The 27,956-nt window shown below is 50.5% G+C and overlaps 2 protein-coding genes and 1 pseudogene across 4 annotated transcripts; 2 read left to right on the forward strand and 1 right to left on the reverse strand.

Moving 5' to 3' along the window:
- The first annotated feature begins 320 nt into the window (after positions 1-320).
- On the forward strand, positions 321-12,646 carry ints4 (integrator complex subunit 4). The gene is made up of 23 exons (XM_077565142.1): positions 321-465; positions 1,343-1,537; positions 1,620-1,737; positions 1,832-2,035; positions 2,104-2,189; positions 2,256-2,306; positions 2,615-2,703; positions 3,396-3,516; positions 3,678-3,749; positions 4,438-4,612; positions 5,461-5,666; positions 5,771-5,913; positions 6,408-6,523; positions 6,600-6,733; positions 6,837-6,991; positions 7,480-7,573; positions 8,397-8,477; positions 8,797-8,927; positions 9,360-9,419; positions 10,141-10,300; positions 10,658-10,801; positions 10,909-11,029; positions 12,236-12,646. The coding sequence occupies exons 1-23, from the start codon at positions 412-414 to the stop codon at positions 12,418-12,420; spliced, it is 2,895 nt and encodes a 964-aa protein (XP_077421268.1). The 5' UTR covers positions 321-411; the 3' UTR covers positions 12,421-12,646.
- Positions 12,553-15,297, reverse strand: aamdc (adipogenesis associated, Mth938 domain containing). 2 transcript variants are annotated; one of them, XM_077565170.1, is made up of 4 exons: positions 15,134-15,297; positions 14,509-14,647; positions 14,340-14,435; positions 12,553-12,956 (listed from the first exon to the last, which is right to left on the reverse strand). In XM_077565170.1, exons 2-4 carry the CDS (start codon positions 14,638-14,640, stop codon positions 12,816-12,818), a joined length of 369 nt encoding a protein of 122 aa, XP_077421296.1. In that variant the 5' UTR covers positions 14,641-14,647; positions 15,134-15,297; the 3' UTR covers positions 12,553-12,815. The 2 variants fall into 2 exon arrangements, with proteins under 2 accessions (XP_077421296.1, XP_077421297.1); XM_077565171.1 differs by having other exon boundaries at positions 15,127-15,286.
- LOC144051772 (anoctamin-7-like) lies at positions 12,854-27,603 on the forward strand (annotated as a pseudogene). The gene is made up of 25 exons (XR_013294028.1): positions 12,854-12,974; positions 17,017-17,124; positions 17,409-17,580; positions 17,931-17,988; positions 18,477-18,607; positions 18,680-18,787; positions 18,863-18,999; positions 19,178-19,235; positions 19,651-19,761; positions 19,832-19,997; positions 20,078-20,170; positions 20,264-20,360; positions 20,458-20,600; positions 21,438-21,577; positions 21,651-21,749; positions 22,167-22,269; positions 22,773-22,884; positions 23,094-23,150; positions 23,518-23,614; positions 24,101-24,256; positions 25,598-25,803; positions 25,876-26,018; positions 26,353-26,443; positions 26,808-26,927; positions 27,004-27,603. The product of XR_013294028.1 is annotated as an anoctamin-7-like (transcript).
- Positions 27,604-27,956: the final 353 nt, after the last annotated feature.

Raw genomic sequence — 27,956 nt, forward strand, 5'->3', positions numbered from 1 at the left:
TTTAGTTTATTGCATTAAATTTTAAATTATTTAATGTTAATTTTACATGGAGTGGTCAAATTTAAGACGTTGTAAAATGCTAACATTTTTTCTGTGTATTTGAAAATGCAAAGCTTCACTAGAATATGGAATGTTTTACTTACTGTATTTTATTTTGTATGTGATTGCTTACTATACTATTTAATTTGTTTGTGTGATGTTTCACAAAACCATTCACTAAACATGAAGTTGATATGCTAATGTTTTATTGTGCTAACAATTTCGAATTGCAGTACTAGTTGATATCAATCAAGTGCTGAAGGTTTTTACAATCGCGTTTCGCTTTCCGTAGCTACGGAAAGCTACGGAAAGCGCAGTGGGACAAGCGCGTGCTAACATTGCTAAGCGCTTGTGGTTGTTTCATTTGCCGAAATGGCGGCGCATTTGAAAAAGCGAGTCTATGAGGAATTTTCCAGAGTCGTACAGGTGAGAATCACTTGACATGAACCCACGCTCGGTCGGTTGCGCGCCGAACATTTGAGCGACACCCGGGAAGAACGTTGATGCAAGTTAGCTCAAGCTAGCTAAGCGGCTAACACCGGCGCACTCGTTCCTCCGAAGGACAGAAAAAGAAAATTCGCGAGCAGGCAAAACGAACAAATATTTACATCCACACTCTCTATTCCCCGATATATAAATATTGTGATTGAAAACAATTCTTGATGGAATGTCTATTTTTGTATGTAGGCAGCTGTTGTGAAGCGTCCATTAAGTGCATGCGACTGATCGAATGTGCAGTGGGGATGAAATAACAGATTATTGATCCATTCAAGGGGATTAAACTCATCATATCGAATATTAATGATTTAAAAAAAAAAGCAAACATTTTTTGATTTCAGTCAAAATGGCGGTCTTACTCGATGAAAACAAGCTCTCTGCTCATTGAAGAGCATTTGACTTTGGATCGTTGTCATTTGATTTGTGAGGATTATTTTGATTTCAAAATGTGTTGAAATGTCCTTTGACCTCGAAAACAATCCACTTGCAGAGGCAAAAGTGTCCGATGAAGAGAAATTGCACGTGATGGGCCAAGAGCCACTTGTACATTATTTAAAAAAAAAAAAAAGAAAGGAAAGAGTCTAAACTTTGTATGTATACAATTGAGCTCTTAGGTCATCTAAATCGTCTACATTATGCTAATAACTGTTTCATAGAAAATTAAGACTGGAAGGGAGGAATGCATTTCCATTCATTTCGATGCTGAAAGTATGATTTGACATGATGAGTGTTTTGAGTCACGCGCGTGGTCAGCTGGCGTCTGAAAGCAACACGTGCGATGTGTTTGGCGTGACCGCCTCGGCAGGTTCCCGCCGAAGAAGTTGCGTCCAAGAAGCTTCGTCTGTGTAAGCCCAGCAAGTCGGCGGCTCTCCACGTGGATCTGTGCAAGGCCGCCAACGCCACCGACGCCTTGCGCTTCCTGCTGCGCTTCGCCCGCAAACCCGTGGAGGCCGAGAGCGTGGAGGGCGTCGTCAGGATCCTCCTGGAACACTACTACAAGGTGCCGCCGCCGCCGCCGCCGCCACATAAGACCAGGATGATGACATTGAAGCATAAGGATCTTTTTTCGTATGCGAGAGCAGGAAACGGATAACTCGGTCCGTTTGAAGATCGCGTCTCTGCTGGGCGTCCTGGCCACGACCCCGAGCTTCAGTCCCGATTGCATCGTGGAGGACGTGGTCACCGCCGTGGCCAACGAGAGTGAGCCGCCGTCTCACTCGTTATCTCCTCCCACGTCGCCGTCCGCTTTGCCTCGCAACGTCCGTGTGTGCGTGCGTGTGTGCGTGCGTGTCAGAGTCCCACCAGGTTCTGGCGCAGCTTCTGGACAGCCTCCTGACGGTGGGCGCTCAACTTCCGCACAGCCCGGCGGTGGCGCGGCGCCTGGCGGACGTGGCCCGCAAGCACCTGGCGGACGCCTCCTTCGGCGTGAGGACCAAATGTCTGCAGCTGCTGGGACGTTTGGGCGTGATGGACGGCGAGCCTCTCGCGGCGCCCGCGGGTGACTTTTTGCTCCAAAGACACCCGATGAGGAATGCGGAATGCGCTCGCTCACTTTGGTGTGTCCAGGCGGCGTCCGAGACGTGCCGACCGTCATCAGCGACTTCTTTGGCGACCAGGACCCCCGAGTGCGCACGGCGGCCCTCAAAGCCATGGTAGCGCCTCAGCGAGACTCCGCCCACAATGCATTGCGTGGCCGGCCTGACTCTTGTGTCTTCCAGCTGCAGCTGCACGAGAGAGGGTTGGAGATTCAGCAGATGATTTACGAGCAGGTGAGGCAAGTCGGCGCCGAGCTCGTTCGGGACCGTTATGAGGAGTTCTTTGGAGCCCTAAAAGGCAAAATATTGGCACCAACATTTGGAACAAATACAAACTCTAGCTGTGAACTTTTGGGGGAGGAGTTTTGAAGCATATGTTTATTGAGCAACTTTTAGTGCATGGAGGTCAAAGGTGATGCGTGCCTCACTTTCCATGTCCACATCCTTCTGTGGCGGCCATTTTTTGTTTTCTCCCAAAATGTCTCTTTTTGTGTCTATGACTTGTGACAAGCGTGCACGTGCACGTGCGTGTGCGTACGCAGGCGTGCCGGCTGCTGGCGGACGACTACGAGCAGGTCCGCTCCGCTGCCGTTCAGATGGTTTGGGTTCTCAGCGTCTTGTATCCCGAAAGGTCGGTCGTCTCACACTTTGTTCACTCGTCCATTCGGACGTTGGTTCAGGCGGGAACGTTTCATCCCTTCATATGAGCATGTTTTCATTTTGCCGTACATGCATCCGGCCATTCACACGTTCATCGTAGATGATTCGTACCTTCATCAATGCACCTATCCGCTAATCCATTCATATAGCCACGCATTCATTTGTTTATTTATGTACTTATTCATTCATCCATCCATTCACATGTTCATCATAGACGTGGATTCATTCATTCATTGATTAGAAATCCTCCATCCGCTCTTTTTCACTCACTCACTCATTCATTTGGATGTTCTCGAACCCATTGATTCATTTATTCATTATGAATGCAGACAAAATCATCCAGTCAAAAACGCCTTCATTCATACATTCACAAGCCAATGCCAAGTTGTCCCACATGTGAACACGTTCATCCAATCAGTTATTCACACATTCATCATTGCTTTGCATTCGTACCATCCATCCGCCATTAATGTGTTCATCATCTGTTCTGAAATGCGTTTCTTGTCAATTCATCCATTTTTGTTCCCATTTGTGAATTCACGCAAACATTCACCCACTCACACACTTTTGCACCCGAGCTCCACATTTGCCGTGCGGCCGTCGGTCATTCATCCTGTCACCGACGTGAGCTGTTTGGATTTCCTTTTTTTTCCCCCCCGCCAGCATCGTTCCCATCCCGTCGTCCAACGAGGAGATCCGCCTGGTGGACGACGCCTTCGGGAAGATCAGTCACATGATCAGCGACGGCTCGTGGATGGTGCGCGTGCAGGCCGCCAAAACGCTGGTGAGGAAAATTGGCCGCGGGAACCTAAGTAAGGTCCCGCGGCTTCTGTGAGGTGACGGCGAGGGAAACCCCGCGTGGCGTTCCGCAGCTCGCCGTCTTGCCGTCTGCTTTGGCTTTTGAAGGCGCGCTGGTCGTCCTGGCTTTTGTTTGCTGCCTTGCAGGGTTCGATGTTGCAGGTCAGTCCTCACTTCCTGGAGCAGACGCTGGACAAGAAGCTGATGTCCGATCTGCGGGTGAGTGGACGCCGCGGAGACGTGGCGTAGCGGCGCCGAAATTCCACTTGATGATGACGGTCAGTGTTTTAGCGGCGACCACCAGATGAAGTAACGCAGCCTGTCGCGAAAAGTGCTCTTTTTTCCCCGCACGTGATCAAGACGCTTGTCGTTGCTTGTATGTCGTATTCTTGCTCAGTGCGTCGCCTTAATATGACATCACTTGTTTTTACTTACTAGAAAATGATGTGCAAGTGCAGTAAGATCATTTTAATAACTTTGATTTCTTGAAATCTGAAAAATGTGCCGGTCTATATTCATCTTAGAGTAAGCTTTAGATTAGGGATGCACGATCGACCAATTTGACGTCGTACGGAAGAACCCGATCATTAAGTAGGACTGGAAAGAATATTCATGAGAAATTCAAGCAGGCGTTTTGCACAAAATGCAAATCTGGCAAATCTTGCAAATCTTGCAAATCTTGCAAATCTGGCAAATCTGGCAAATCTTGCAAATCTTGCAAATCTGGCAAATCTTGCAAATCTGGCATTGTGGGCTTTTCCACGCCAGATCGTTTTGCAAGAAATCAAGAAAAGAAAACGAAAAAAGTGTCCTGCGATCGTTGACTGATCTTTGAGGCCGTCGCTGACTTTTGACGAGCATCGCTTTCCGATGAAAACGCGATCTGACGAGTCCCGATTGATTTCAGAGGAAGCGCACGGCCCACGAGCGCGCCAAAGAACTCTTTGCGTCCGGCGAGTTCTCGTCCGGCAGGAAGTGGGCCGACGACGCCCCCAAGGAGAAAGTGGACACCAACACGGTCAACCTGATCGCCTCGGGGGCCTGCGGAGCTTTCGTCCACGGCCTGGAGGACGAGATGTTCGGTACGTCTTCGTTAGCTCGTGCTGTCGTTAGCCAAGATTGGTTTGCAGTCCGTTAGGGATGCAACCAGAGCGGCCATTTTGGCAATATGAAAAGTGCCACAATAAATGGTCGTGGTCACGTCGTCGCCATATTGAGAGCAGCGCATCTGTTCAAAAAGTCCATTTGTGCTGTCTAGCAACCTCTGGTGGCTACTTTTTTTAGTGCCGTTTCATTTTCACAAGGCATGTTTTGGCTTTTCTCTGTTTAAAATCCTCGCTAATGTCAGATGAAGGTCAATATGTGGATGAGCTCAATGTGTGCGTGCCTCAATAAATATATTATTTTTGTATCTAATATTTATCCTATTTTGACTTTTGGGAGTTTTTCTTCAAAGCGCTTCTTGAAGCTTATTTTAGCGACGTGTGAAATCTCACGTCTTGGTTGGGATGGCTTTTGCCAGTTCACTTCCTTTTTGGGACTTTTTGATGTTTGAAGGCGATACTCGCTCCACATTTGAACTTTTCATCTCAAGCCGCGTCGGTGCCGCGTGTCCGGCGGCCATCGGCGGTTGCTCCACTGCCGGCGGACGAAAAAAAAAAAGATCCATCCGCGACTGTCAGGCTTGCCGGCAATGCGATCACGTGACCTGACGTGACCTGACGTGACCTAACGTGACTTGACGTGACTTGACGTGACTTGACGTGACCTGACGTGACTTGACGTGACCTGATGTGACCTGACGTGACCTGACGTGACCTGACGTGACCTGACCTGACCTGACGTGACCTGACGTGACCTGACGTGCCGCGCAATGCGATCACGTGCCGCGCGTGCGCTTTTGACGTGTGCTTTGTGGGCGCGGGTGCAGAAGTGCGCATCGCGGCGGTGGAGGCGCTGTGCCGGCTGGCCGGCTCGTCCGCCAGCTTCGCCGAAAAGTGTCTGGACTTCCTGGTGGACATGTTCAACGACGAGATCGAGGAGGTGCGTCTGCAATCCATCCACGTGCTGCGGGAGATCTCCACGCACATCACGCTGCGGGAGGACCAGCTGGACACCGTGCTGGCCGTCCTGGAGGTCGGCCCGCCGCCACGCAGCCCTTTTCCGCCTTTTCCGCCTTTTCCGCCTTTTCCGTCTTTTCCGTCTTTTCCGTCTCTGACCGCCGCGTTCCTGGCTCGCAGGACTCGTCCCGCGACATCCGAGAAGCGCTACACGAGCTGCTGTGCTACACCAACGTGTCCACCAAAGAGTGCGTCCAGCTGGCGCTGCTGGAGCTGCTCAAGAACCTCAACAAGTATCCTGCCGACCGCAACTCCGTCTGGAAGTGAGACATCTTCAAATGTGCTGATTTTGCTCTCGTCGCAATCAGAAAAAAAGATGGAAATCCACGAGAAAGTCCACGCCAAGAGAGAGCGTGAAAAGAGTCCCACGTTTATGCTGGGTCACTTCAAACAAAAATTATTATTATTATTATTTTTTTAAAGTGGGCTCGTGGGCTCGTCTCCAGCTACTTGTTGTGAAAGGGATCGAGTCAACAAAAGTAACCAATCAATCTGCTTTCATGGATGACTTCAGAAAAGTGAAATCAAACAAACGATGAATTGTTTGCCCAAAATGATGACCGATTCATTTGATCGTGTTTTTTCTGCTCTGCCACCAAATGCTTCCGTAGTTTGTCCCCAAAAATGTTGAAAAAGGAAACTTTTGGAGTTTGCACGGTACAAAACGGCAATCGAACAATCGGCTTCCCCGACGACCGATAATCGTAATCAATATTTTCCGTCCAACGCCGGCTTGACTTTTTGCGTGTCTCGGCAGGTGTCTCAAGTTTTTGGGTTCGCGCCATCCCATGCTGGTCCTGCCGCTGGTTCCGGAACTCCTCAGCACGCACCCTTACTTTGACACGCCGGAACCCGACATGGACGACCCGGCCTGTATCCTCCTCCTCCTCCTCCTCTTCCTCATCATGCTCGTCATCGTCGTCACATTCTTGACCGCGTCCGCCGTCAGATATCGCCGTCCTGGTGTTGGTGTTCAACGCGGCCAAGTCGTGTCCCACCATGCCTGCGCTCTTCTCCGACCACACCTTCAGACACTACGCCTACCTCAGGGACAGCCTGTCGCACCTGGTGCCGCCTCTGCGGGTCAGAACCACACACACACGCAAAGAATATTAGCTGCACTTTTTCTACTCCTTGCCAATGACACTTTTTTTTTCTTTTTCTTTTTTTTCCCTTCTGTCTTCAGCTGCCGGGCAGGAAGCAGGTCCACGGTTTGGACTCTGCCGACTGTCAAGGTGTGGAGTCGGCTCAGCTCTTCCTGCAGCAAAGTCTGGACCGGGTCAGCACCATCCAGAACCTGGAAGCGTCTGGAGCACAGGACCTGCTCATCTTCACCATACGGTACGCGCGCGCGCACGCACGCACGCAGACTGGATTGGCCCGATGTGACGACGACAAGACGGCAATTTTGATTGTTTGCATCAATTTGTCTTGAATTTCATCAACACATGATGACGTGATGTCGACGTGATGTCGTCGTGATGTCGTTGTGATGTCGTCGTGATGTCGATGTGATGTCGTCGTGATGTCGTCGTGATGTCGTCGTGATGACGTCGTGATGTCGTCGTGATGTCGTCGTGATGTCGTCGTGATGTCGTCGTGATGTCGATGTGATGTCGTTGTGATGTCGTCGTGATGTCGTCGTGATGTCGTTGTGATGTCGACGTGATGTCGTTGTGATGTCGTTGTGATGTCGTCGTGATGTCGATGTGATGTCGTCGTGATGTCGTCGTGATGTCGTCGTGATGTCGACGTGATGTCGTTGTGATGTCGTTGTGATGTCGTCGTGATGTCGTCGTGATGTCGTTGTGATGTCGTCGTGTGCTCAGGGACTTGCAGAGGCTGGGCCAGCTGCAGACGGAACTGGCCGGAGCCGCCGACTTCTGCGCCACGTACCTGCGTTGCCAACTTCTCCTCATCAAGGTCACGTGATCGCACAAGCGTCGTTGGGACGGACAAATACGGGAACTCGCGCCGTCGTCTCGTCTCGCGTGGTCGGCGTCTTTGTGCCGAAAGGACTCGCCGCATTTTCAGCCTTTTGACAAACATCAGCCACAAAAAAAAAATCAATGAAATCACTGTGGATAAAAGATCCATTTCAACTTTGTAAAAGATGCTGCTGACCCTTTGGAACTTTCTGCACTTTTTGTTTTTGTTAGAAATCAAAACGTCCGTCAAGTGAAAATGACACATTTGAGATGTTTTCAAGTTTTGTAAAACTATAACACGCTATTTATTGATTTATTTGAAGTTTTCATTGAACTTTTGAAGACATGCTGATTGCGTTCGAATTTTAAAAATATCTTTTATTTGAAAAAAAAAATTTCTCTTTTTGATCTTGTCATTTCAAAACATTTCTGATGGCAGTATTTTCCCTTTTCCTCGAAAGAAACATTCGTTATCGGCCTCTTTATCTATTAATAATCGACGTCGGACGTATCGGTCCATCTCGAAATTCGATTTGTAACAATAATGAGACTTTCTTGTTTTGTAATGTGACTTTTTGAAATGGTTTTCTACGCGTAATCGTAAAAAGGGATTGACGACAAGAACGAAAGACAATCTAACAACAAATGGAATCGTTTCCGGGCAATGCAGTGCAAATCGAAGAGTCGGAAATAAAGCTGGAATGAGGAAACTCAAACCATCGGGACCTTTTGAACGCGCGCACCTGCTGCCAATAATCAAATGAACGATTGCTGATGGATCGTTTTGGCTGCAAAGGAACTCGTGTGTTTACTTTCAGGCTCTGCAGGAGAAGCTGTGGAAGATGCCGGTGCCGCTCGGCCTCAAGCAGAACGGCACCGCCGTGGCGGCCGCGCAGCAGGTTCGACCGGCACAAAAGAATCCGAATGTTTTGTCTTTGCTCCATTGTGGGGTCCATACACCTGTGTCGACTATCATTGGGGGGACCCACTTGAACTTGTGGGGACCAACACAAGTTCACACCTCTTTTGGAGGGTCACGATTTGGTTCTAGAGTTTAGGTTCGAATTGGGTGATGGTTGAGGTTAGGCTAAGGAATCATTTTTCATGCTTGGGAAATGCATCAAGTCAATGAGATGTCCCCACCATGATACAAAGACAAGTGTGTGTGTGTGTGTGCATGTGTGTGTGTGCGCGTGCGTGCGTGCGTGCGTGCTGCAGGTCTTGCAGGAGAGCTACAAGCTGGAGTTCATGTACAGCGGTCTGGAGAGCCGGCAGGTGGTCGTCATCCATCACGTGCGTCTGCAGGCCAAAGCGCTGCTGCTTGTTCTCAGCGCGCGCGTCGCCAACGGGTCAGTCACGTGCGCGCTCGCCAAATGCGTCCGTCCGTCCGTCCGCAGGTGGTTGAGGAAGCCGACGGGTCTGACGTTTGCACGCGCTGTCGGTTGACCCGTCGTTGCTCAGTCGCGACCTTACAAGAGTTCAAAGGAACAAGTTTGCTGAATGTTAATTATTTAGTTATTAACAACGATGAGATTCATTTTTCAAAAATGCTTTCCAGTTCAATACATTTTGTAGAAACAGACATTGTTATTTACGTGGCAACGCATTGCGTGCGTCGTGACGTGGAATGGCGGCGGCAAGGAAGTCAAGCCTCGTAGCGTTCCTAAAGAAACAACATGCGATGTGTGTTGTGTCGAATAACCTTTCGGTCGTTCGTTCGTTCGTTCGGTCGGTCGGTCGGTCGGTCGTAAGCGGCCCTTTTTGCTTTTGTGTGCGTGCAGGCAGGATCCTCTGGTGGGCGCCTGCGAAAAGTTCCTGACGGAGCTCGACGCGTTCCACAGGTGAGTTGTGCCTCGTCGGCGGCAAAATTGATCACTCGCATAATTAACGTGAAAGTGATGCTTTGTTATTTGTTGCTCGAACTCGCCACGAACTCATTCAAACCCCAAAACGCTGTTTTTTATGCCCGAGCATCCAGAAGGCTTTGATGCGGCCTCTCAACGGCAAAGAACCGTTGAAGAAACGCTAGTTATTGCAAAGACGGCCAGCGGGTGGCAAAAGAGTATAAGAGAACAACCAGGGCCCTGTTGAAAAAAAGCTCATTTACTCACAGTTCGAAACAGATTTGTGAATAATGATGAAACTTAGCTATATGCTAATGCTAATTGCTGCAAAACAGAAATGGATAGAAATAGACTTTTTTTCCCCGATGAAAGACGAAACTCAAATCTTTGTCTTGGTTGGTTCCATGTTTTGGTAGCAATGGAACAGAATATTCTGTGGGCGGGCCTTGCAAAATCAGTCCAAATCCAGTCAAACCGCCGGAGCGAAGGGGGTTGCTTCAGTCAAAATGGCTGCCAGTCAATGAGTTAAGTGTGGCAATTGCAAAAGCTGGTCTTGCTGAGCTCCTTATAAGTGAATAAACGACGAAAAGCGCTCCAGCACGCTGGCGGGCGTGGCGAGGAAAAGCGCTTGAGATGGCGAATGAATTGTGAAGGTCAATCAAAGGCGAAAGGAAGGACGGCGGGATGAGTGACGAGCGATGCGCGTGCGCCCCCGCAGGCTGTTTGCCGCCGAGCTCCCGCACCTTCAGGACAGTTTTGCCGACAAGCTGGCGGAGGCCACGGCGCGGCCGGCGTGCCGCAAGCCGGCCGAGCTGCTGAAGATCTTGGAGACGTCGCTGAGGCAGAGCGCCGTCCTGCAGCTCAACCTTCCGTCCCAGGTGAGGCCCGACGTCCGCGCGCCGCAGCGCAATCTTGGCGCCGTCACGTCACATTTGGACTTGGTCAAAACCTCGACGCTTCGTTCCCGGACGACCTCAAATTGTGTTGACGTTTGTCTGCTTTCAATTCCTCATTGGAAGGAAAAACACAAACAGACAAAAAGACAACATTCTTTGACTTCGAGACTGTCGGCTGAAATTTTAAAAGTCATGTGACAAAAAAGAGCTAAAAAGCCAATAAGAGCTCAACTGAAATGAAGCATTTTTGAACAAATTGAATTTCGGCGATGTGAAAAGAAAAGCCCCGCCCACATGCGGGAAGGATTGCAAACGGAAGCGTGTGATGATTTTGCGCAGATCCATCGAGCCACGGCCAACATCATCGAACCCACGGGAGAGTCGGACAACCCGCTCAAGTTCACGTCGGGCCTTGTGGTGGCGCTGGACGTCGACGCCACGCTGGAGCACGTACGCGACCCTCACAACGCCGTCAAAGTGGAGGTAAGTAAAAAGAAAAACAAGACGTCATGCGGCTTTTTGGTTTTGTTTGTTGAGAAGCGACGTCGCGTCCATCAACGCTTTCCACCAAGACAAATTTCTCTCTTCAGGTTCTTTATCCCGACGGCCAGAGTCACGTGATCCACCCCAAGCCCGGAGACTTTCGCAAGCCGGGACCGCGGCGACACCGGCTCATCACGCAGGTGTACTTGTCGCACGGCGCCTGGACGGGTGAGATGCCGGCACCGTACCACACTTTTGCCGGCAACGCGTTGGCCACAAATGGACCCAACGTGTTGGCTCGGCGTGCAAACCAGTGGCTTTCAATAGTTCACATTTTCACATCACTATTTTCCTTTTTCACTGCGAGAGGAGGATGTGTGGTGAAAACCCGTCTGGGTCGAAAACCCGTCTGGGGTCGAAAACCCGTCTGGGGTCGAAAACCCGTCTGGGTCGAAAACCCGTCTAGGGTCGAAAACCCGTCTAGGGTCGAAAACCGTCTGGGGTCGAAAACCCGTCTGGGGTCGAAAACCCGTCTGGGTCGAAAACCCGTCTGGGGTCGAAAACCCGTCTGGGTCGAAAACCCGTCTAGGGTCGAAAACCCGTCTGGGTCGAAAACCCGTCTAGGGTCGAAAACCCGTCTGGGGTCGAAAACCCGTCTGGGTCGAAAACCCGTCTAGGGTCGAAAACCCGTCTGGGGTCGAAAACCCGTCTAGGGTCGAAAACCCGTCTAGGGTCGAAAACCGTCTGGGGTCGAAAACCCGTCTGGGGTCGAAAACCCGTCTGGGTCGAAAACCCGTCTGGGGTCGAAAACCCGTCTGGGTCGAAAACCCGTCTAGGGTCGAAAACCCGTCTGGGTCGAAAACCCGTCTGGGGTCGAAAACCCGTCTGGGGTCGAAAACCCGTCTGGGTCGAAAACCCGTCTAGGGTCGAAAACCGTCTGGGGTCGAAAACCCGTCTGGGGTCGAAAACCCGTCTGGGTCGAAAACCCGTCTAGGGTCGAAAACCCGTCTGGGTCGAAAACCCGTCTAGGGTCGAAAACCCGTCTGGGTCGAAAACCCGTCTAGGGTAGAAAACCCGTCTGGGGTCGAAAACCCGTCTGGGTCGAAAACCCGTCTAGGGTCGAAAACCCGTCTGGGTCGAAAACCCGTCTAGGGTCGAAAACCCGTCTGGGTCGAAAACCCGTCTAGGGTCGAAAACCTGTCTAGGGTCGAAAACCGTCTGGGGTCGAAAACCCGTCTGGGGTCGAAAACCCGTCTGGGTCGAAAACCTGTCTAGGGTCGAAAACCCGTCTGGGTCGAAAACCCGTCTAGGGTCGAAAACCCGTCTGGGGTCGAAAACCCGTCTGGGGTCGAAAACCCGTCTGGGTCGACCTGTAGCTGGAATTGTCGTGGTTGCGAGCGCACGCGTGACTTCCTCTCTCGCCGTCTGCCGCAGAACCTTGTCAGGTGGAGGTGCGCCTCCTGCTGGCCTACAGCTCGTCGTCGTCAGCGGGCGACTCCAAGCTGGTGTGGAGCGACAGCCTGGACGGCCTCCCGCCAGCTGAGGGCGCCGTGGAGGGAACCATCGCCTTCAGCGAGCCCGTCAAAGTCTTCATCATGCCCAAGCCGGCCAGACGCTAATGCTAACGCTAGCCCCGCCAAAGGACGGCGAGGAAGAACGCTCGCCTTCATCATCATCATCATCATCATGTCTACACACATGCGCGCGGCGCACACACAAGATTTGAAAAGATGTGGTCTGATGAGGCATAATGATGACATCATTGCTTTATTTGCAGCTGTCATGAGCAGTAAATCGTGTGGAATAAGTTTGACAATTAAAGCATTTTTTTGAAAGAATAAGCAACCGTTGTATAGTGAGCCTTTTTTTTTTTTTTTTTTTTTGCGATTATCAATTTATTTCCCTGTTCCTGTCGAGCTCACTTGCAAAAGTTGAAGCCCAACTAAAGATGATTGTTTATCGAAGGTGCCATTTGAAAATCCAAATCAAAGTCCCCAATTTGAACGGCGTCCGCTCAGCACGTGGAGTGGAAGACTCCGCCCACGTTGGCTCCGCCCCCGGCCAGGCGGTTGTACTCGGCCACGGCCGCCTCCGTCTGCAGGACTCGCACTTGGACGCCCGCGGCCGTCACCCGCTCCACCGTGGATGCCGGAACCTGGAAAGGAAATGAAAAGTAAGGATCGGCAGCCGCGCGTCATCCGGCGTTTCGGGAACGTTCCAGGCTTGCACCCAAACCTACTTTCAAACCCGAACTCGGCTTTGCAACCCGCAGCCTAATTTAAAAGTCCACAAAACCCCAAACCTAAATTGAAAGCCAAAGTCTAGTTTTAAACTCGATTTTGAAAGCGTAACCCTAGTTTGAAAAACGAACCCTCATTTGACGGTAATGCACTTCATTTATAATCCGTCATTTGAAAAAACCCTCATTTAAGACACTACTTTGAAACCATACTTTTGTGGAACCTGAAGGATATTATAACATTTTAATACCTATTTTCATATATCGATTATTGTTACTGATCATGAACATTTAATTCTTCATTTTAAGTTTGTCAAAGTGTCTTGTGTCCTGAGCAGGGCACATGATGTTGACCTCGTATGTTCTGGGTTAAAGCTGGGACCATATTATTTAGTCTAGAAAAGTTCCTTCTCATCACTTTGTACGAAAACATATTTTCGCCCTTGATTTTGCTATACACTGATTGGTCCAGAATTTCTTGTTTTATTTTGTACACGTACATTTTGGTCTTGAACAGAACTTGTTTTGCTTTTCCATTAGTCACGGTCATTGGTGCTTTTGGGTCAAATGATAAAGTGAGATTTTGTTATGAAGAAGAATATGAAAAGTGCCTTGAAAATATACATATTTTGGCTAGAGACGAAGACAGCTGCAACTGCACCAAGAGTTCTATTGTTTGACATGTCCTTCAACTGTATAACACATTTGCTCATTCATGAAGGGAGAGATATTCTGCTTGGAGACTGAATTGTAATAAAAGGCTGGCCCTTCGAGAGGAGGGTGTGCATTGTTGATCAGAACTTGTCGGAGTTTGATTCAATGGTGCAACAGGAGATCTCCTCTAAGAATTATCCTGCGCAGGAAACTCTGTTCATTTCTCATCTCACCATTTGGTTTATTGGACACGCAAAAAGTTATGGATTAACTACACCCCTCAGTTGGTGATTTTAATATACCTTCTTCAAACCCTAACACTAGTTAAAACCTCTATTTTCTATTTTTCTATTTACTTTGCAACATTCCTCGTTTGAAAGACCAAAGCAGATTCGTTTTGGGCTTGTGCTTGCTTTCAGTTATGATGCGACCACTTTTTTTTTGGGGGGGGGGGGGGGGGGGGGTCGGCAGTCGACATCCACTTGAGTTTTCAGCGCTGTCAACGCGGATTTCTCTCCAAACATCTCGAGATCCATTTTTTATTTTTATTTTTTCTAAACCTTTTCCCAACACATATTTTCACCTAACGATTGTACGCAATCGGGAGCCATTTTGTGAGTGACTTGAGCGTTTTCTGTCCGTCACCTGCAGCGCCATGTCCATCCCTCGGCCGATGACCAGCAGGTCCACCCCCTTGTCCAGCACCTCCTGCACGTCGGCCACTTGAACCCCGGGACGGTGCTGGCGAGCACAAAACCAATGAGTTTCCGAACCTGTCTGCCTGCCTGCCGGCGGCGGCGGCGGCGCGGCCCACCTCGGTGCCGGTCTCGCGCCAGTCCCACGGCCGGCTGCCCCCGGGCCAAACCTTGCAGTCCTTGTAGGGCGACGGCGCCCCCTTGACCGTCATGCGACCCCAAGACAGCGACACGATTTCCGGCGACGTCATGCTCGGCCTGCCGAAGCGCACAAACAAACGTCAGAAGAGGCTGCAGCCGTCACGCAACATTTTGCAACCCGATTTCTTTCCAAAAATATTCTACTTAAAGCTTTGAAGTTCAAGGGGCAAAATGTTCAAATATTGACTGACGTGACTGCATTGTTTATTTCACAATATGTGAACGTCTCATTCTGTTTCCAAGTAGTTACGTTTTCTCCATCGATCTCTCATCATAAAAAGTTCGTTTTATCCGATTCAATTAAAAAAAAATCAACAGATAAAAGTTTTTTTTTGTTTTTTTTTTTTAAATGCAGCCACACTTAAAGTGGATGAATGACGCTGCCAAACATCAAAAAATAAACCTGCAGCTTGTCCTGTCCGAAAATAGTGCGCGTGCTTGCGGAGCAAACAAATCGTTGAATCGTTGTAAAGCGCTTGGAGTTGTAAAGACGCGTTTCCACTTTCCACGCTTAATTCCAAGCAAACAAAACCCACAGACAACCTGCAGGGGCTTCCGTTTCGTCGTCGAATCTTCTCGCAAGTTTAGTGACAGCTAGCAGGATCTTATGAAGTGAACGTCACTGAATGACACGCCCCCAAACCCGGGGGCTTTTAAACGAGCGCAACACAAGTCCCACAACACGACACCGTCTCACCTTGATGACGTCACCAAACAGCAATCCCACAACACGGTCGCTTCTTGACGGCGTCATTCTCCTGTTGGCGCGGAAGAATTGACCGTCGTGCCGTTGGGAGAAGTGAAGCTAACGGCGGCCATCTTACGTTGCCGCTCACCAATGTCGCCAATCTTGAATATCGTGATTTCATCTGCAGCGTTTTCACGCCAACCAATCAAGTCTGCATGTACATTTCATTGCCAAGACTCAAAGATTTGTCTGCATCGTGTCGTCACAATATTCATCAACTCTCAAGTGAAAGCACATCTGGGAAACAAATTGCCGCAAAATGTAGCGCTAACTGCAGGCTGTTATCCAGCAAAAAGGATTTTCAATGGACTATTAGGATCCGGGAGGCTGACACACATTTTGACCAGGGTCAAATAATGGAAGCATCTAAAATAAAAAAGACTAGGCTGTCTACAGAGGCTGTGTTCAAATGTGTCGCTCTGTTTAAAAGGACTTGAGAACTTCTTTAAAACAATCCCATTTTTGTAGGGGAGCTCAAACGGATTTTGTCCTAACAAGCGCGCTACAGCAACTTCCTCCTTTTGAATTCCACTCTGCCCTAAAAACGGATTTCCTGTTAAGCAATTTGTATCCATGATTCCAGATTGTGTGGAGTGAAATGATGGCAGTCATTTTTTAATGGAGAAGGTCTTGTTGATGAAAATCGGACAGTTTAACTGGCGGTAATCGACATTCAAAGTCACATCGCAACAGAAATTCGATACCCCCCACTTTTTTGAAAATGACATTAGGAACAATAAACTAAAATGAATCCCGATTCGTAACAAAATGATTTCATTTTAACTTCAAGACTCCATTCGTAACATCAAAATCAACCCTAACCCTTACACCGCCGTCTTCATCGCCTTTAACCATTTCCCCTTATGTACTGGCATCTGTTTCTCCATATGAATCTAAAATTGATAGTGTTTATCATCTTAATCCTTTTAGTCGAAATCGGTAAAAAAAAACAAAAAATGCAGGGTAGATAACTCTTGACAAGCTCCCCATCTTTGCTAATAAAAGCCTTCCAAAAATGGAAACATCTTTTTATAGCCATCTGTTTAAAACAGATTTACATTTGTCCACAGTTTCACAGATATTCATTTTTTTCTGTCATCCTTTTGTCCTTAGAGATAACAATCCCAAAATATTTGACTTTCTTTTTTTACTTCTATATCACACACAGATTGTAATTGGCACTCATGTCATGGCAAAATCTAAAAAAAAATCAAGTTGGGTTGTAAACCAGAAGCCTTTGAGAAAACATCAATAGTTTGTAGAGCCAATTGGACTTGAGACACAATCTCCAAAAATAAAGTTGCGTCGTCCACTAATTGACTCCAGACCTCTAATCCAACTGTTTTTTTAAAATTAAAATAGACAACATTTCAGCAAGCATTCTAAACAGTAATGTTGAGCTCCCACAACCCAGTTGAGTTCCTCTCTTAATGTCAAACCTGGAATGGGATTTTCCGTGCAATGCTCTCAAACTCGAGGTTATTCCCGGTCACGACAGCAGGTGGCGCCATTCACTTGCGCCTTTTCCCTGAAAGGGTGCGGCCATTTCGCGGGGCCAATCAGAAAGTAGACACGGGGTTTTATCAACACACACACACACACACACGCACGCACGCACACACAGAAATGATTGGACGGGCTTGTGTGTGACGTCTAACAGGGTGCGAACATTTCGCAGCTGCTGACTGAAACCTCTTAGGACAGCAACGCACAAGGATGAGGACACTCCAGGATCCCAAGACTTGAGGACACTCCAGGATCCCAAGACTTGAGGACTGGTACACTGGTGAGTTTTGAAGTCAAGCTAAGGTTGACGTTGTGATGATGATGATGATGATGATGATGATGATGATGACGATGATGATGATGACGATGATGTTGTGTGATCAAGTCGCTGGTGTTGGCTAAAGAAAAGATGCCTTTTCAATTGTCGGATGTCTGAAGGATGGCCCGGAACATTTTCCAAAACTGAAATGACAGAAAGATCTCAAACCTGCAGGATCAGGACTGGGGAAGCCTGCTGCTGTTCACTATTTGATCAATGACGATGTTCGTCTTTCTGTTGACCAGTCCAACTGCCGTGGCAACAAAATGAAGACGAGTGACGATTAGGACGCAAATGGGAAGTTGCGCTGCTAACTTCAACTGTTCCAGGAAGATGAAGGTGCGAGGGGACCAGGAGGTGAACACTCTCATCGACATGGAAACCAAGACAGACATCAGCTACGGGAGCATCGCCATGGTAACCTTTCACATCCTCGATGCTCTCGTCCAAGAGTCTTAGCAGCTAGCTTAGCAATTGCGGCAAAATCTCGGCCGCAGAGGTTGTCTTCCCGCAGCTGGCTGGGAACGATCGATGGATCGATCAATCGATCAATCATTATTCATAAAGCCCTTTTCCTACAAAAAAATGCAAGTCAAAGTGCTTGACAGTTTAAAAACAAATCCTCAGACCCCCACAATAGCGATCCAGGAAAAAAAAAAACAATGGCCTGGACAAGAGCAGGAAGGCGAGCGCAAGGTCACGAGAACAAAAGTTGACTTGGAACAAGTTGGGCAAAATGTCCTGACTTCACTCTGTGTGCTTCCCAGAATGCTGCTGTGCCGCCGCGGGACAAGAACACGTTCAGCGACGGATCCACTCGCGTTGGTGAGTCAAAGACACGTTAGCGTCAATATTAGCTTAGCAAACAGGCGTGACTTCCTCCGTGTTTGACAAGACACAAAGTCAGCAACAGCCAGAAGAAACAAAGCAATACGGAATGGAAATGGATGCTACGTTAGCCTTGCCGTCGAACCTGGCAGGCCAGAACCCGCCCCTCGGGAGGCCCAATCCAACAAGTCCAACGCATTCACTGCTAGTTTTCAGCAGAAGTAACTGTTGTTGCTCATTCAGCGGACGGCTAACGTTTACGTAAACTTGTGAGCGCAGTCGTACGAAAGAGAAACATGATTTCATGACACAAAACTGCTATGAATGGTCGGCAAAATTCACATCTCTGCTTGCTCACGTCCGCTTCAACCTCTCAAAATCTCAAAACACTCGTTGGGAGCCCACCGCACCCCCGCCCAGCCCCCCTTGCCATAACTGCGCATATTGTGTCCACTTAAGAGCACAACTGTGTACCCATTGGTCAGATTTTGTTCTGGCGTGGGAGGAGCCTCATAACCCCAACGTGGAGGACAGCAAGGCCTTGAACTCGGGTCATGGCAAGTGGAGAGAAACTTTCCTGAACAGACTGAGATTCTCGGGAGTCCTGATGGAGAAGGTGAAGACGAACACGCCACGGAAACAAACCGACCGACCGATCGCATTTGACTTCCGCTTGTCTGCTGTACAGAGGGATGTGGTCCAGACCAAGACCAGGATCTGCTTCGTCCTTCTGAGTGCCCCCTGGAGCGTCCTCTGCTACTACGCCGAGGAAATCAGTTTGCGCGTCCCGCTGCAGGTGAGGGAGGCCGAGCGAGCTGACGGCGAGACGGACGCTCCGACCTCGTCTTCTTCTTTTCTGTCCCTTCTGCAGGTGGTCAACACGTCCTTTGTCAATTGGTCAGCTCGTGCGCTTCAGTACCTGGCGCTGCCCAACCCGCTGGCACAGGACGTCCCCAATCCGCCGCCCGATTTCTACACCTGCCAGTTCAGGACCAACAAGCTGGAGAGGTTCGGATTCCTCGCAAAAACACCTCACAAGTCAGGACGAGGGTCAGCGCAACTGGAGTCAGATCAGGAGTGGCGGCAGAATGCCAGTCAGATCGCAAGTCAGGACAGGAGTCCCGAGAACTGCTGGGCACCACTTGGGCTTTTCCAACGTAAAGGCCGTTTGATTTGTGTCTTTCAGGTTTCTGGGGAGTGAAGACAGAGAGAATTTCTTCAAGACAACCCAAAGACATCAAGTGGTGAGTCCTTCTCTTGTTTCTCTTCACATCCTGATTGGGAGGCCCAACCAACAAGCAAACAGACCAACGACTTCAGGATGCTTCATTCAGCAGGCGGATGAGACTCCACCTACTCCTCAAACACACACGAATAACAAGCACACACTCCCTTTCGTGCTAAGCTAGGCTAATGCTAGCATGCGTGTAAGAGTCACGGCCAGAAGAGAATCTTGTGAGAATGTTTGTTGTGAGAAAACACAAAGTCCAGAAGGAAGCCGCTCGGCCGCGTCTCGCCCGCCGCGTCTCGCCCGCGTCTCGGCCGCGTCTCGGCCGCGTCTACACGGCCGCGTCTCGGCCGCGTCTCGGCCGCGTCTCGTCTGCTCGTCACGCACCAACACCGCCGTCTTAACCAGACCCGCGTCTGCGTGTGCTACAGCTATACGAGATCCTGGCTCGGACTTCTTATGGCTCGGTGTCCAAAGGCGAGGTGGGAATCAACCGTCTGTTGAGCGAGCAGGTCTTCACATCGGCGTACCCGCTCCATGAGGTCCACTTCCAGCAGAACTGCAGAAAGCCGCCGTCAAGCGCGTCCCTCTAAAAGGTTGTCTTTCCTCCAGGGTGGATTCCAGATGCCCAAACGCCAAAGCCCGCCGAGTCTCTGAGTCTCAGGCAAATCCTGTACGGGTACTGGGCTCAGTGGTCCTGTTGGGCTCGCTACCAACCTCTGGACCACATCAGGGAGTACTTTGGAGAGGAAGATAGCTCTGTACTTTGCCTGGCTCGGTAATTGCAAACAACTTCTCTGTATCTTTCCATGATCATGGTCCGCCTTTGCCGTATGTTTCCATGGTGATGTTCTACAGGGTTCTACACGGGCTGGTTGGTGCCAGCCTCGCTTGTTGGAACATTGGTCTTCCTGACCGCGTTTTTGGCTGATGACCACGGATTGTACCAGCGTGCGTAGGACATGTTGCAGTCACACACTCCGATGCACACGATCCACTCAAGTGTGTGTGTGTGTGTGTGTGTGTGTGTGTGTGTGCTTGTAGGAAGGAGTTGTGTGACAGTGACGGCAGCTTCGTCATGTGCCCAATTTGCAACATCTGCTCCTACTGGAACTACTCCAGCATCTGCGTCACCTTCAAGGTTTGCGCCCGCCTGCCCGCCTGTCCGTCCGTCTGCCTGCCCTGCCTGTCCGTCCGTCTGATCACCTGACTGTGTTTTTGTGCCCATCTGCTCGAAGGCGGGGATTCTTTTTGACAACGGAGGAACGGTCTTTCTCAGCGTCTTCATGTCCTTGTGGGCTGTCATGTTTTTGGAGTACTGGAAGAGAACGTGCCTCATCTCTGTCCCACCGCTGGGACTGCACCGATTTCCAGGACATTGAAGGTACCCGCAGCTCGTCTGTCCCACGACTGAACCATCGTTGCGTCACATCCAGTTCCCGTGAGCGTTAGCATTAGCATCAGACCGCAGTGACTACGCGGAGTGTCTCGACCAAACCGGAAAACAGGTTGGCGGGCTTCCCGCGTGCGCCGCGAGATCTGCGATAACGACGAGCCAATGCCAGGATGGTTTTCAACCCCGACTTGCTCGAATGTTGTTCTCTTTTTGTGCGGTTATTTTTGTATTCAAGTTAAATGGAGCACATGCGCAGCGTAGGAGCGATTGATTTGACCCGGGCAGGTAAACAAGCTCTTTTACCCGCAGGCTTTTGACTTCTGGACCAGGATTTGGCACCGCTGCCCAGTAGTCACCAGTGATCCCAGGTAGCCTTCATGTCCCTCTTACGGAGGTCTCGGTAGCCTGACTGAAGGCGGTCGGTCTTTCTTTTGAAAGTTCTCTGTGGAGGATGTCTTCGGCCATCTTCCATACGACAAAACGTGACAATCGTCGGCACAACTTCAGTCTTGACTTCTTCACGTTATGCAGCGGCTAAAACTCAATCTTCAATCTGGTTCTCTTGCTCATCGCACGTCGTCCATAACCTGCTGCCTTGGAGGAGAGCGTGTTTGTGTCGTAGACAGCAGGATGCGATACGTGTGAAGGCAAACCTTAGATGGCGTCATCTTGCGTAAAACCAAAACCGTGCAGACGTTTCTACAAGTCCCCGGTCTGCTGCCGTAGGACTCGGCCGGTCATCCCAACCGGAAAGCAGCCTTTGTCCGGTTTTGCCCGACGTGAAAGTTGCATAATTGTCCGTAAAGCTGCACGACCTTCGGCAGGAGCGACCGCGACCCGAGTTCACGGCCATGGCGCCCATGACGACGAGGAACCCTCTGACGGGTGCAGAGGAACCGTACTTCCCCCAGAAGAAGCGCTTCAATCGAGTTCTGACCGGCTGCATGATCATCGTCATCATGGTGAGGCCTCGGCGCCGCCGCCGCCGCCGCTTGAAAGGGGCGGAGCCGAACCGCTGCACTTTGCCGCTTGCAGGTGGTGGTGGTCCTGATGTTCCTCATTGCCATCATCCTGTATCGCTCCATCCTCAGCATCGTCATCTCCAAGTCCAACATCAGCTTCTTCATCTTCTCGGTGAGAGTCCCGCACTCGATCCAAGCAAAAGCTCGCCCTCGCCGCTCAAACTCTTTAACAAGCAATCAGTCAAGCGCTTTCCATGGCCGAGATGTCGGAACCGGAAACGCCAGCTCAGCTGTTTGATAGAATCGCTTTGGGTTCAGAATGGACTTCACAATAGTTTTTTTCTATTATTGAAGAACTTGAAAAAAGGTTTAAAATACCATATTTTATTTCCACAAATTGAAAAAAACAGCGTTGATTTAAAAAAAAAAAAAAATCGAAGATCCCTTCATCTTTAAAATGCATATTTCTTTGGAAAAGTAACGTTTGCCATCAAGATGCTGGATGGGGGGGGGGGGGGGGGGGGGGGCTTGGGACGGGCATCCTTGAGGGACTCGACCCTCCTCAATTTGACTGTCCGTCTGCTTCCAGGCCGCCAGGATCGCCAGCCTGACGGGATCCGTCTTGAACCTGCTGGTCATCCTCATCTTGTCTCGCGTTTACATCTCCCTCGCGCACATCCTCACCAGATGGGGTCAGTCGCTCGCACCTTGCACCTTTTCACAACTCCACTCGCTCCTTGAAGACCTTTTCATACCGCAGTCCTCTTCAAACACAATCACGGGACCATCAACCCGCGGGACACGCCCACCAGAGCAGAGATGTCAAATCGAGCTTGGGAAAGTCCAAATCCTTCCAAAGTTCGGCTTTGGCCGGAGCTGCTTCTTCTTTAGTGGCAGCGAAAGCAGCTGCCTGAGTAGAAGCAGCTGTGGCGAAAGAGGGTTTGGACCTTCCCAACCTGGATTTGCACCCGAGAAACAAAGCAGGAACTCCATCATCTCAACATCAATCAATGAACTCATCAAACAATCAAGCAGTCAATCAATCAAAACAGGAACCGACTGATCCGTTCGTGTAACTAACGACGACAAGCATGTGGCCACACCCACAAGAGACACAAGTCCACAACCAAGACTGAGAGCTGAAGAAGCCGTTTGGATTTAACGGGAAATCTGTGTGTGTGTGTGTGTGTGTCAGAGATGCATCGCACTCAGACCAAATACGAAGACATGTTCATCCTGAAAGTGTTCGTGTTCCAGTTTGTCAACTTCTACTCGTCTCCGGTGTACATCGCCTTCTTCAAAGGCAGGTGAGCAACAAACTTGCTTGCTGGTCCCCTTGGAGACCCGTTTGCCGGACTGTCTCCGCGTAGCCAGTCGACAATGTTGCCATTTTTGTACTTTGGATAAGCTGCCGATAATATGGAACTTGTTTTGTCGGCGAACCGCGTGCTAGTTGGTGTTGCCGTCGGGCCGCTGGAACCGGTTCGCTGACTTTGGCTCCGTGCTTGTGTTGCAGATTCATCGGCTACCCGGGAAAATTACATCACGCTGTTCGGATGTGCGCAACGAAGACGTGAGTGCCGCCTGCCCGCGGCGGCTCAACATGCCACGGACGGAGGCGGGACTTCCGGGTTTTCACCCATCCACTTTGTTTCCGTTTCCGGTTTGCGACGTGTGTGAGCCGCGTCCAGTACTTGCGCTTCCGCCTTTGTGCCCCTCGGTTGCGCGTCCCCGTTGACGGCTGCGAGTGTGTCGTGTCCGTCTCCGGGTCCGAAGCATTTCAGATAGCCGAGACGTCCTCCCGCCGATGGGTTGGGGGGCGCGAGTGTGGGAACGCGGCCAGCAGTGGCCGGAAACGGCGCCGATGTGTAAAACCCGGAAGTCCGTGTCATCGACTCCATAGTTCTCCCGCTGACAGCGACTTGTGCTTGTGACAACAGTGCGGCGCCGGCGGCTGCCTCATCGAGTTGGCTCAGAGCTGCTCGTCATCATGGTTGGAAAGCAGCTCATCAACAACATCCAGGAGTTTGTCTGCCCGTAAGCTAACATGCTAAGCTAACGCACACAGTCTGACATCCGCGCTCACCGACGGCCCGGCACACGCACACACACACATTTCACCAATCGTGAGGTGGCTGAGAGGATCACATTATGAAAACACTCATTAGACATTTTCCAAAATGGAGTCAGCAACTTTTCTTTAAAGCTTTACAGAAGAATTTTGCCACTTTTACACTTTGAATTGCATTTGAAATGTCTTCAACACTTATGTCACTTTTTTTAAATCACGTGTTTTCCATACAGTGTTTCCTACAATCCATTGGTTTGTCCATATGTAGCTAACATTGAGCGGCGACCAATCAATTGTTCCTCTATGGGATTGTCTGGCAACCAGTCCGGGCTGTAGCCGGAAGTCAGCTGGGCTCCAGCGAGGCCTAACCTCGACCCAAAGGAGGACTGATGTCTTAAAAGACTGAGGCATGTTTTCTTGGCCCATTTCCTGTTTTTTTTGTGTGCCGGCAGGAAGTTGCGGGCGTGGTGGCAGAAGAGGAAGCGAAGCGGGAAGGCCAGTGATCTGCTGGAAGAGCAGGAAGAAGCAGAGGCAAGGTGTTTGTCCCTGGGAGGTCGACTACCAGCTCCTGCTCTGTGAGGGGCTCTTCAGCGAGTACCTGGAGATGGGTGAGTGGACACGCCCGCCGACACGGGTGCGACGGGCCGTCCTGTCGCCTCACCGAAAACGCAGCCACGTGAGGTGACGTCAAGCAGACGTCATTTGACACTCCAGAGATGTCTCGCAGGGAGGGAGGGTGCGAGGGAGGCAGGCAGGGAAGGAAGGGGGGGAGAGAGAGGAGAGAGAGAGAGAGAGAGAGAGAGAGAGAGGGAGAGAGAGAGAGAGAGAGAGAGAGAGAGAGAGAGAGAGAGAGAGAGAGAGAGAGAGAGAGAGAGAGAGAGAGAGAGAGAGAGAGAGAGAGAGAGAGAGAGAGAGAGAACGAGAACCGGTGCTGCAGGATGGGCGGGCAGGCGGATGGATTGTGTGGATGGACCCGCTGTGACAGGTAGCGGAGGGATTTGCCGGTGGGCAGGAGCACATCCAGAACCGGACGGGGACGTGAGTCAAGTTGAGACGGCGTGGGGGCGATGTGCTGCCAGGGCTCGCCGAGGGGGACTTGCAGACATCCTGGAGTCGGCCCAGACAGCTGCTGATGAAAGCAAGGACACGCGTCCCGGACAAAAAAGCCCATTTGGTGACAGATTGATCTGCAAGCACTTTTCTTGGATCGGATGATGTGACTTGTTGATGTGATCTGCCGACCCGTTTGCGTTTGTCCGACCCGTTTGCGCGTCTGTATGCTGTGAAGCCACCTTGGTGTTGCCAAGATGAGCTTTTGGACCAAATGGGATCCAATTGAAGTGCAACACTCAAGGTTTGCAAGTCAAAGTTACGGGCAAAGAGACGCGACGAATGCGATGCCATCCGGCACTAGAAAAGACAAGCAAGGAAGGTTCACTGCTGACCGTCAAACATTGGCAAGACGAGGTCATGTTTGGGTTTTTCTTTAGTTTTGTCTCGTCAATTAGTTTTGCTGTATTTAGTCTCCTGTCTTTTGTTCAGTTCTTGTTGGTCCATTGTTTGCTGTCTGTCGATGTCAAGTCTTGTCGTCCCCCCACATTTTGCCACGTCAGCAATTTTAACCTTGTAGCCTTTTTTCTTCTTCCCCGGACTGCCTCGTCACAAGCTCATTTGCGTTCTGTTAAAAACCTTATTGGACTTCACTCGCTCGGCTTCGCTGCACTGGAGTCCTCAACCAGGCCACTTTCCTGACAAGCAATGCGAACGTTTGAGAGAATTCAGAGAGCAGTTTGGAACCTCACGAATGCGCCAGGACAGCTCGCCAAAGAACGCCCCGTTATGGCAAAAGTCGGTATTGCGGCTCAGCACGAAGCTGCGACTGGACTGACCAATGAGTGACTTGCTGGCAATGCGGTTGCCACTGAAGACTTCCTACTTGTGCTTTTCAGTCATTCAGTTTGGTTTCATCACCATCTTCGTGGCGGCGTGCCCCTTGGCGCCGCTCTTCGCGCTCATCAACAACTGGGTGGAAATCCGCTTGGACGCGCAGAAGTTTGTCACCGAATATCGGCGGCCGGTGGTGGAGCGGGCGCAGGACATCGGCATTTGGTTGGACATCCTGCAGTTCATCACCTACATGGCCGTCCTCGGCAACGTATGACCGGACCGGACGTTGCTGTCCCGCCTCCGCGCCGCGTCACGCCACGGCTGAACTTTTGCTCCGCAGGCCTTCCTGATCGCCTTCACGTCCTCCTTCCTGCCCCGCCTGTACTACCGCTACACGCGGCAGCCCGACCTCAGCGGCTTCATCAACTTCACGCTGGCCACGTCGCCACGCAACCGCAGCCCGGAACACGGCGCCGCCTGCAGGTAAGGAGCGTTCGCAGACGACGATTTGGATGAAAACGGATGAACGTTGGCAATGTTTCCGTTGTCAAGCATCTGAAGAGCGTCCGGAAAATATCAAACTGATGCATAATACTAACTATTATTATCATGATCTTAGCCCCGATAGAGTTGAACCCTCGTGGCAAAGACCGGACCTGGAGTTGTTTTAAAACTTGATGCAGTAAAAGAAGCAAAAAGATTTTAAAAAAATTCACACCGTACAAGTTGAACAAGACGCTTGAAAAACACCTGCCGTCGTTTTTGAGCATTGCCACCTTCCGGTTGTCGGCCTTTCTGATGTCCGGCTCGTCTTCAGGTATCGCGGCTTGAGGGACGAAAATGGCGAATATCTGCCCGAATATTTTCACCTGCTCGCCATACGACTCAGCTTCGTCATCATCTTTGAGGTCAGTGTCTCAAGTCTCCTGAGTGTCATTAGCCTTCTTCAGGTGTTAGCAAAGCTGGCGCTAACGGAACAAGTATCGTTGGCGTCGTCAGCATCTCGCTTGTGCTTTAACCGGAGGTGTCAAATAAATCCAGGAGGTCCGGAGAGGAAAAACCCTGCGGCACAGTTTGCCTTTAGGAGCTGCAGATGCTTCACGTCAACCGGCAAGTAAATGAGCTCCCACCAGCCGGTTGAGTAGAAGCACCTGTGGCTAATGTGGCTAAAGGTGGCAGGGTTTTGACTGTCCGGGCCCGGATTTAGGATTTGACGCACGTCTGCTTTGAGCCGATTGCTGGCGGCTTCTGTGATGTTTGCTGGTTCCCCAGCACGTGGTCTTCTTCGTCGGCCGCCTGATCGACTTGATGGTTCCCGACATCCCCGAGGAGGTGGAGCTCAAGATGAAGAGGGAGCACTACATGGCCAAGGAGGCTCTGGCCGAGAACCAGGTAGGACGCTGGCAAAGGAAAGGACGCGGGCGAGGATTTGTGGATTTTCTTCCTGACGTGCTCTTGGCTCGGGCAGGGTCTGGGCAGGACCATGATTCCCGTGCAGGCCACCGACTGGTCCGGTGAACCTCGGCAGCGGAAATCTCGGCCCTCGCCGCATCCCGACACCGCAATGAAGATCTCTGAAGAAGCGGACGAGACGCCAGGGAGCGGCTGAAGACTTTTTTCCCGAGACATTCCAGACCTCGCGGAGATGTTGGCGAGGATTCTTTCGCCATCGCTCTTCCTCCCGCCGGACGACGTTGCCCGACTGCCACCACGGAAAGTCCCTCAAAGACGTCAACTTTGGCTAGCAAGCACTTTCTGAGAGGACTCAAACAAATGCACAAGTACTCGTATAAACAACGATAGGATTCTCTTTGTATAAAAAAGGTTTTTCTTTCCCTCCGCCCAAAATCCAAATCAATCCATGGGAACGTGTGAGGACGAGAAACGGAGCTGATGCCATCAACAGTCGCGACCGCTACTTGCGGTTTCTCAGCCGGTGGCTTGTGGACAAGTTTTGGGCACGGCGAAGTCCTATAAATCATTTTCAAATCAACTGATTGTAACTGCGGGGACGTGCAGAGTGGAAATTGTAATCTGATGACGCCCTGGCATAAATGTTGTTACCGGACGTCCCTGGTCGAGTTTGTTGCGCGGCGACCTTTGACTCGCTGCCGTTGTCATCGGTTCGACGGACCCTCGCTCGTCATGTCCGCCGTGTCGGAATTTCCGTCACATCTTCTCAAGCAACGCAGCTGTGCAAATGCAGCAAAATGACGCTCAATCCGCATCAATCACTTTGAAAGGTTTTGTTTAGCAACGGTCGCAGGTGAGAAACGCAGCCGTCAATTCCCGTCAACGGGATTCGTTGCTCCGGTCCTCGAGAGCCACGGTCCAGTCCTGCGTCTTTCAGATGATTTCCTCCTCCCAGACAGCTGATTCAAATGGTCAGGATGGTAACCCGGCCCCTGATATCCGAGCTTG

This window comes from Vanacampus margaritifer, chromosome 5, assembly GCF_051991255.1.
Source record: "Vanacampus margaritifer isolate UIUO_Vmar chromosome 5, RoL_Vmar_1.0, whole genome shotgun sequence".
NCBI lineage: Eukaryota > Metazoa > Chordata > Actinopteri > Syngnathiformes > Syngnathidae > Vanacampus > Vanacampus margaritifer.

Excerpts from the sequence above, each read along its gene's own strand:
- aamdc (XM_077565170.1), bottom strand. The coding sequence starts at position 14,640 with ATGACGTCGCCGGAAATCGTGTCGCTGTCTTGGGGTCGCATGACGGTC. Across the intron at positions 14,436-14,508 it reads GGCGCGAGACCGGCACCGAG|CACCGTCCCGGGGTTCAAGT; the intron begins GTGGGCCGCGCC and ends TGTGCTCGCCAG. Across the intron at positions 12,957-14,339 it reads GGATGGACATGGCGCTGCAG|GTTCCGGCATCCACGGTGGA; the intron begins GTGACGGACAGA and ends TTTCCTTTCCAG.
- ints4 (XM_077565142.1), top strand. The coding sequence starts at position 412 with ATGGCGGCGCATTTGAAAAAGCGAGTCTATGAGGAATTTTCCAGAGTC. Across the intron at positions 2,036-2,103 it reads GCCTCTCGCGGCGCCCGCGG|GCGGCGTCCGAGACGTGCCG; the intron begins GTGACTTTTTGC and ends TGGTGTGTCCAG. Across the intron at positions 5,667-5,770 it reads CCGTGCTGGCCGTCCTGGAG|GACTCGTCCCGCGACATCCG; the intron begins GTCGGCCCGCCG and ends CCTGGCTCGCAG.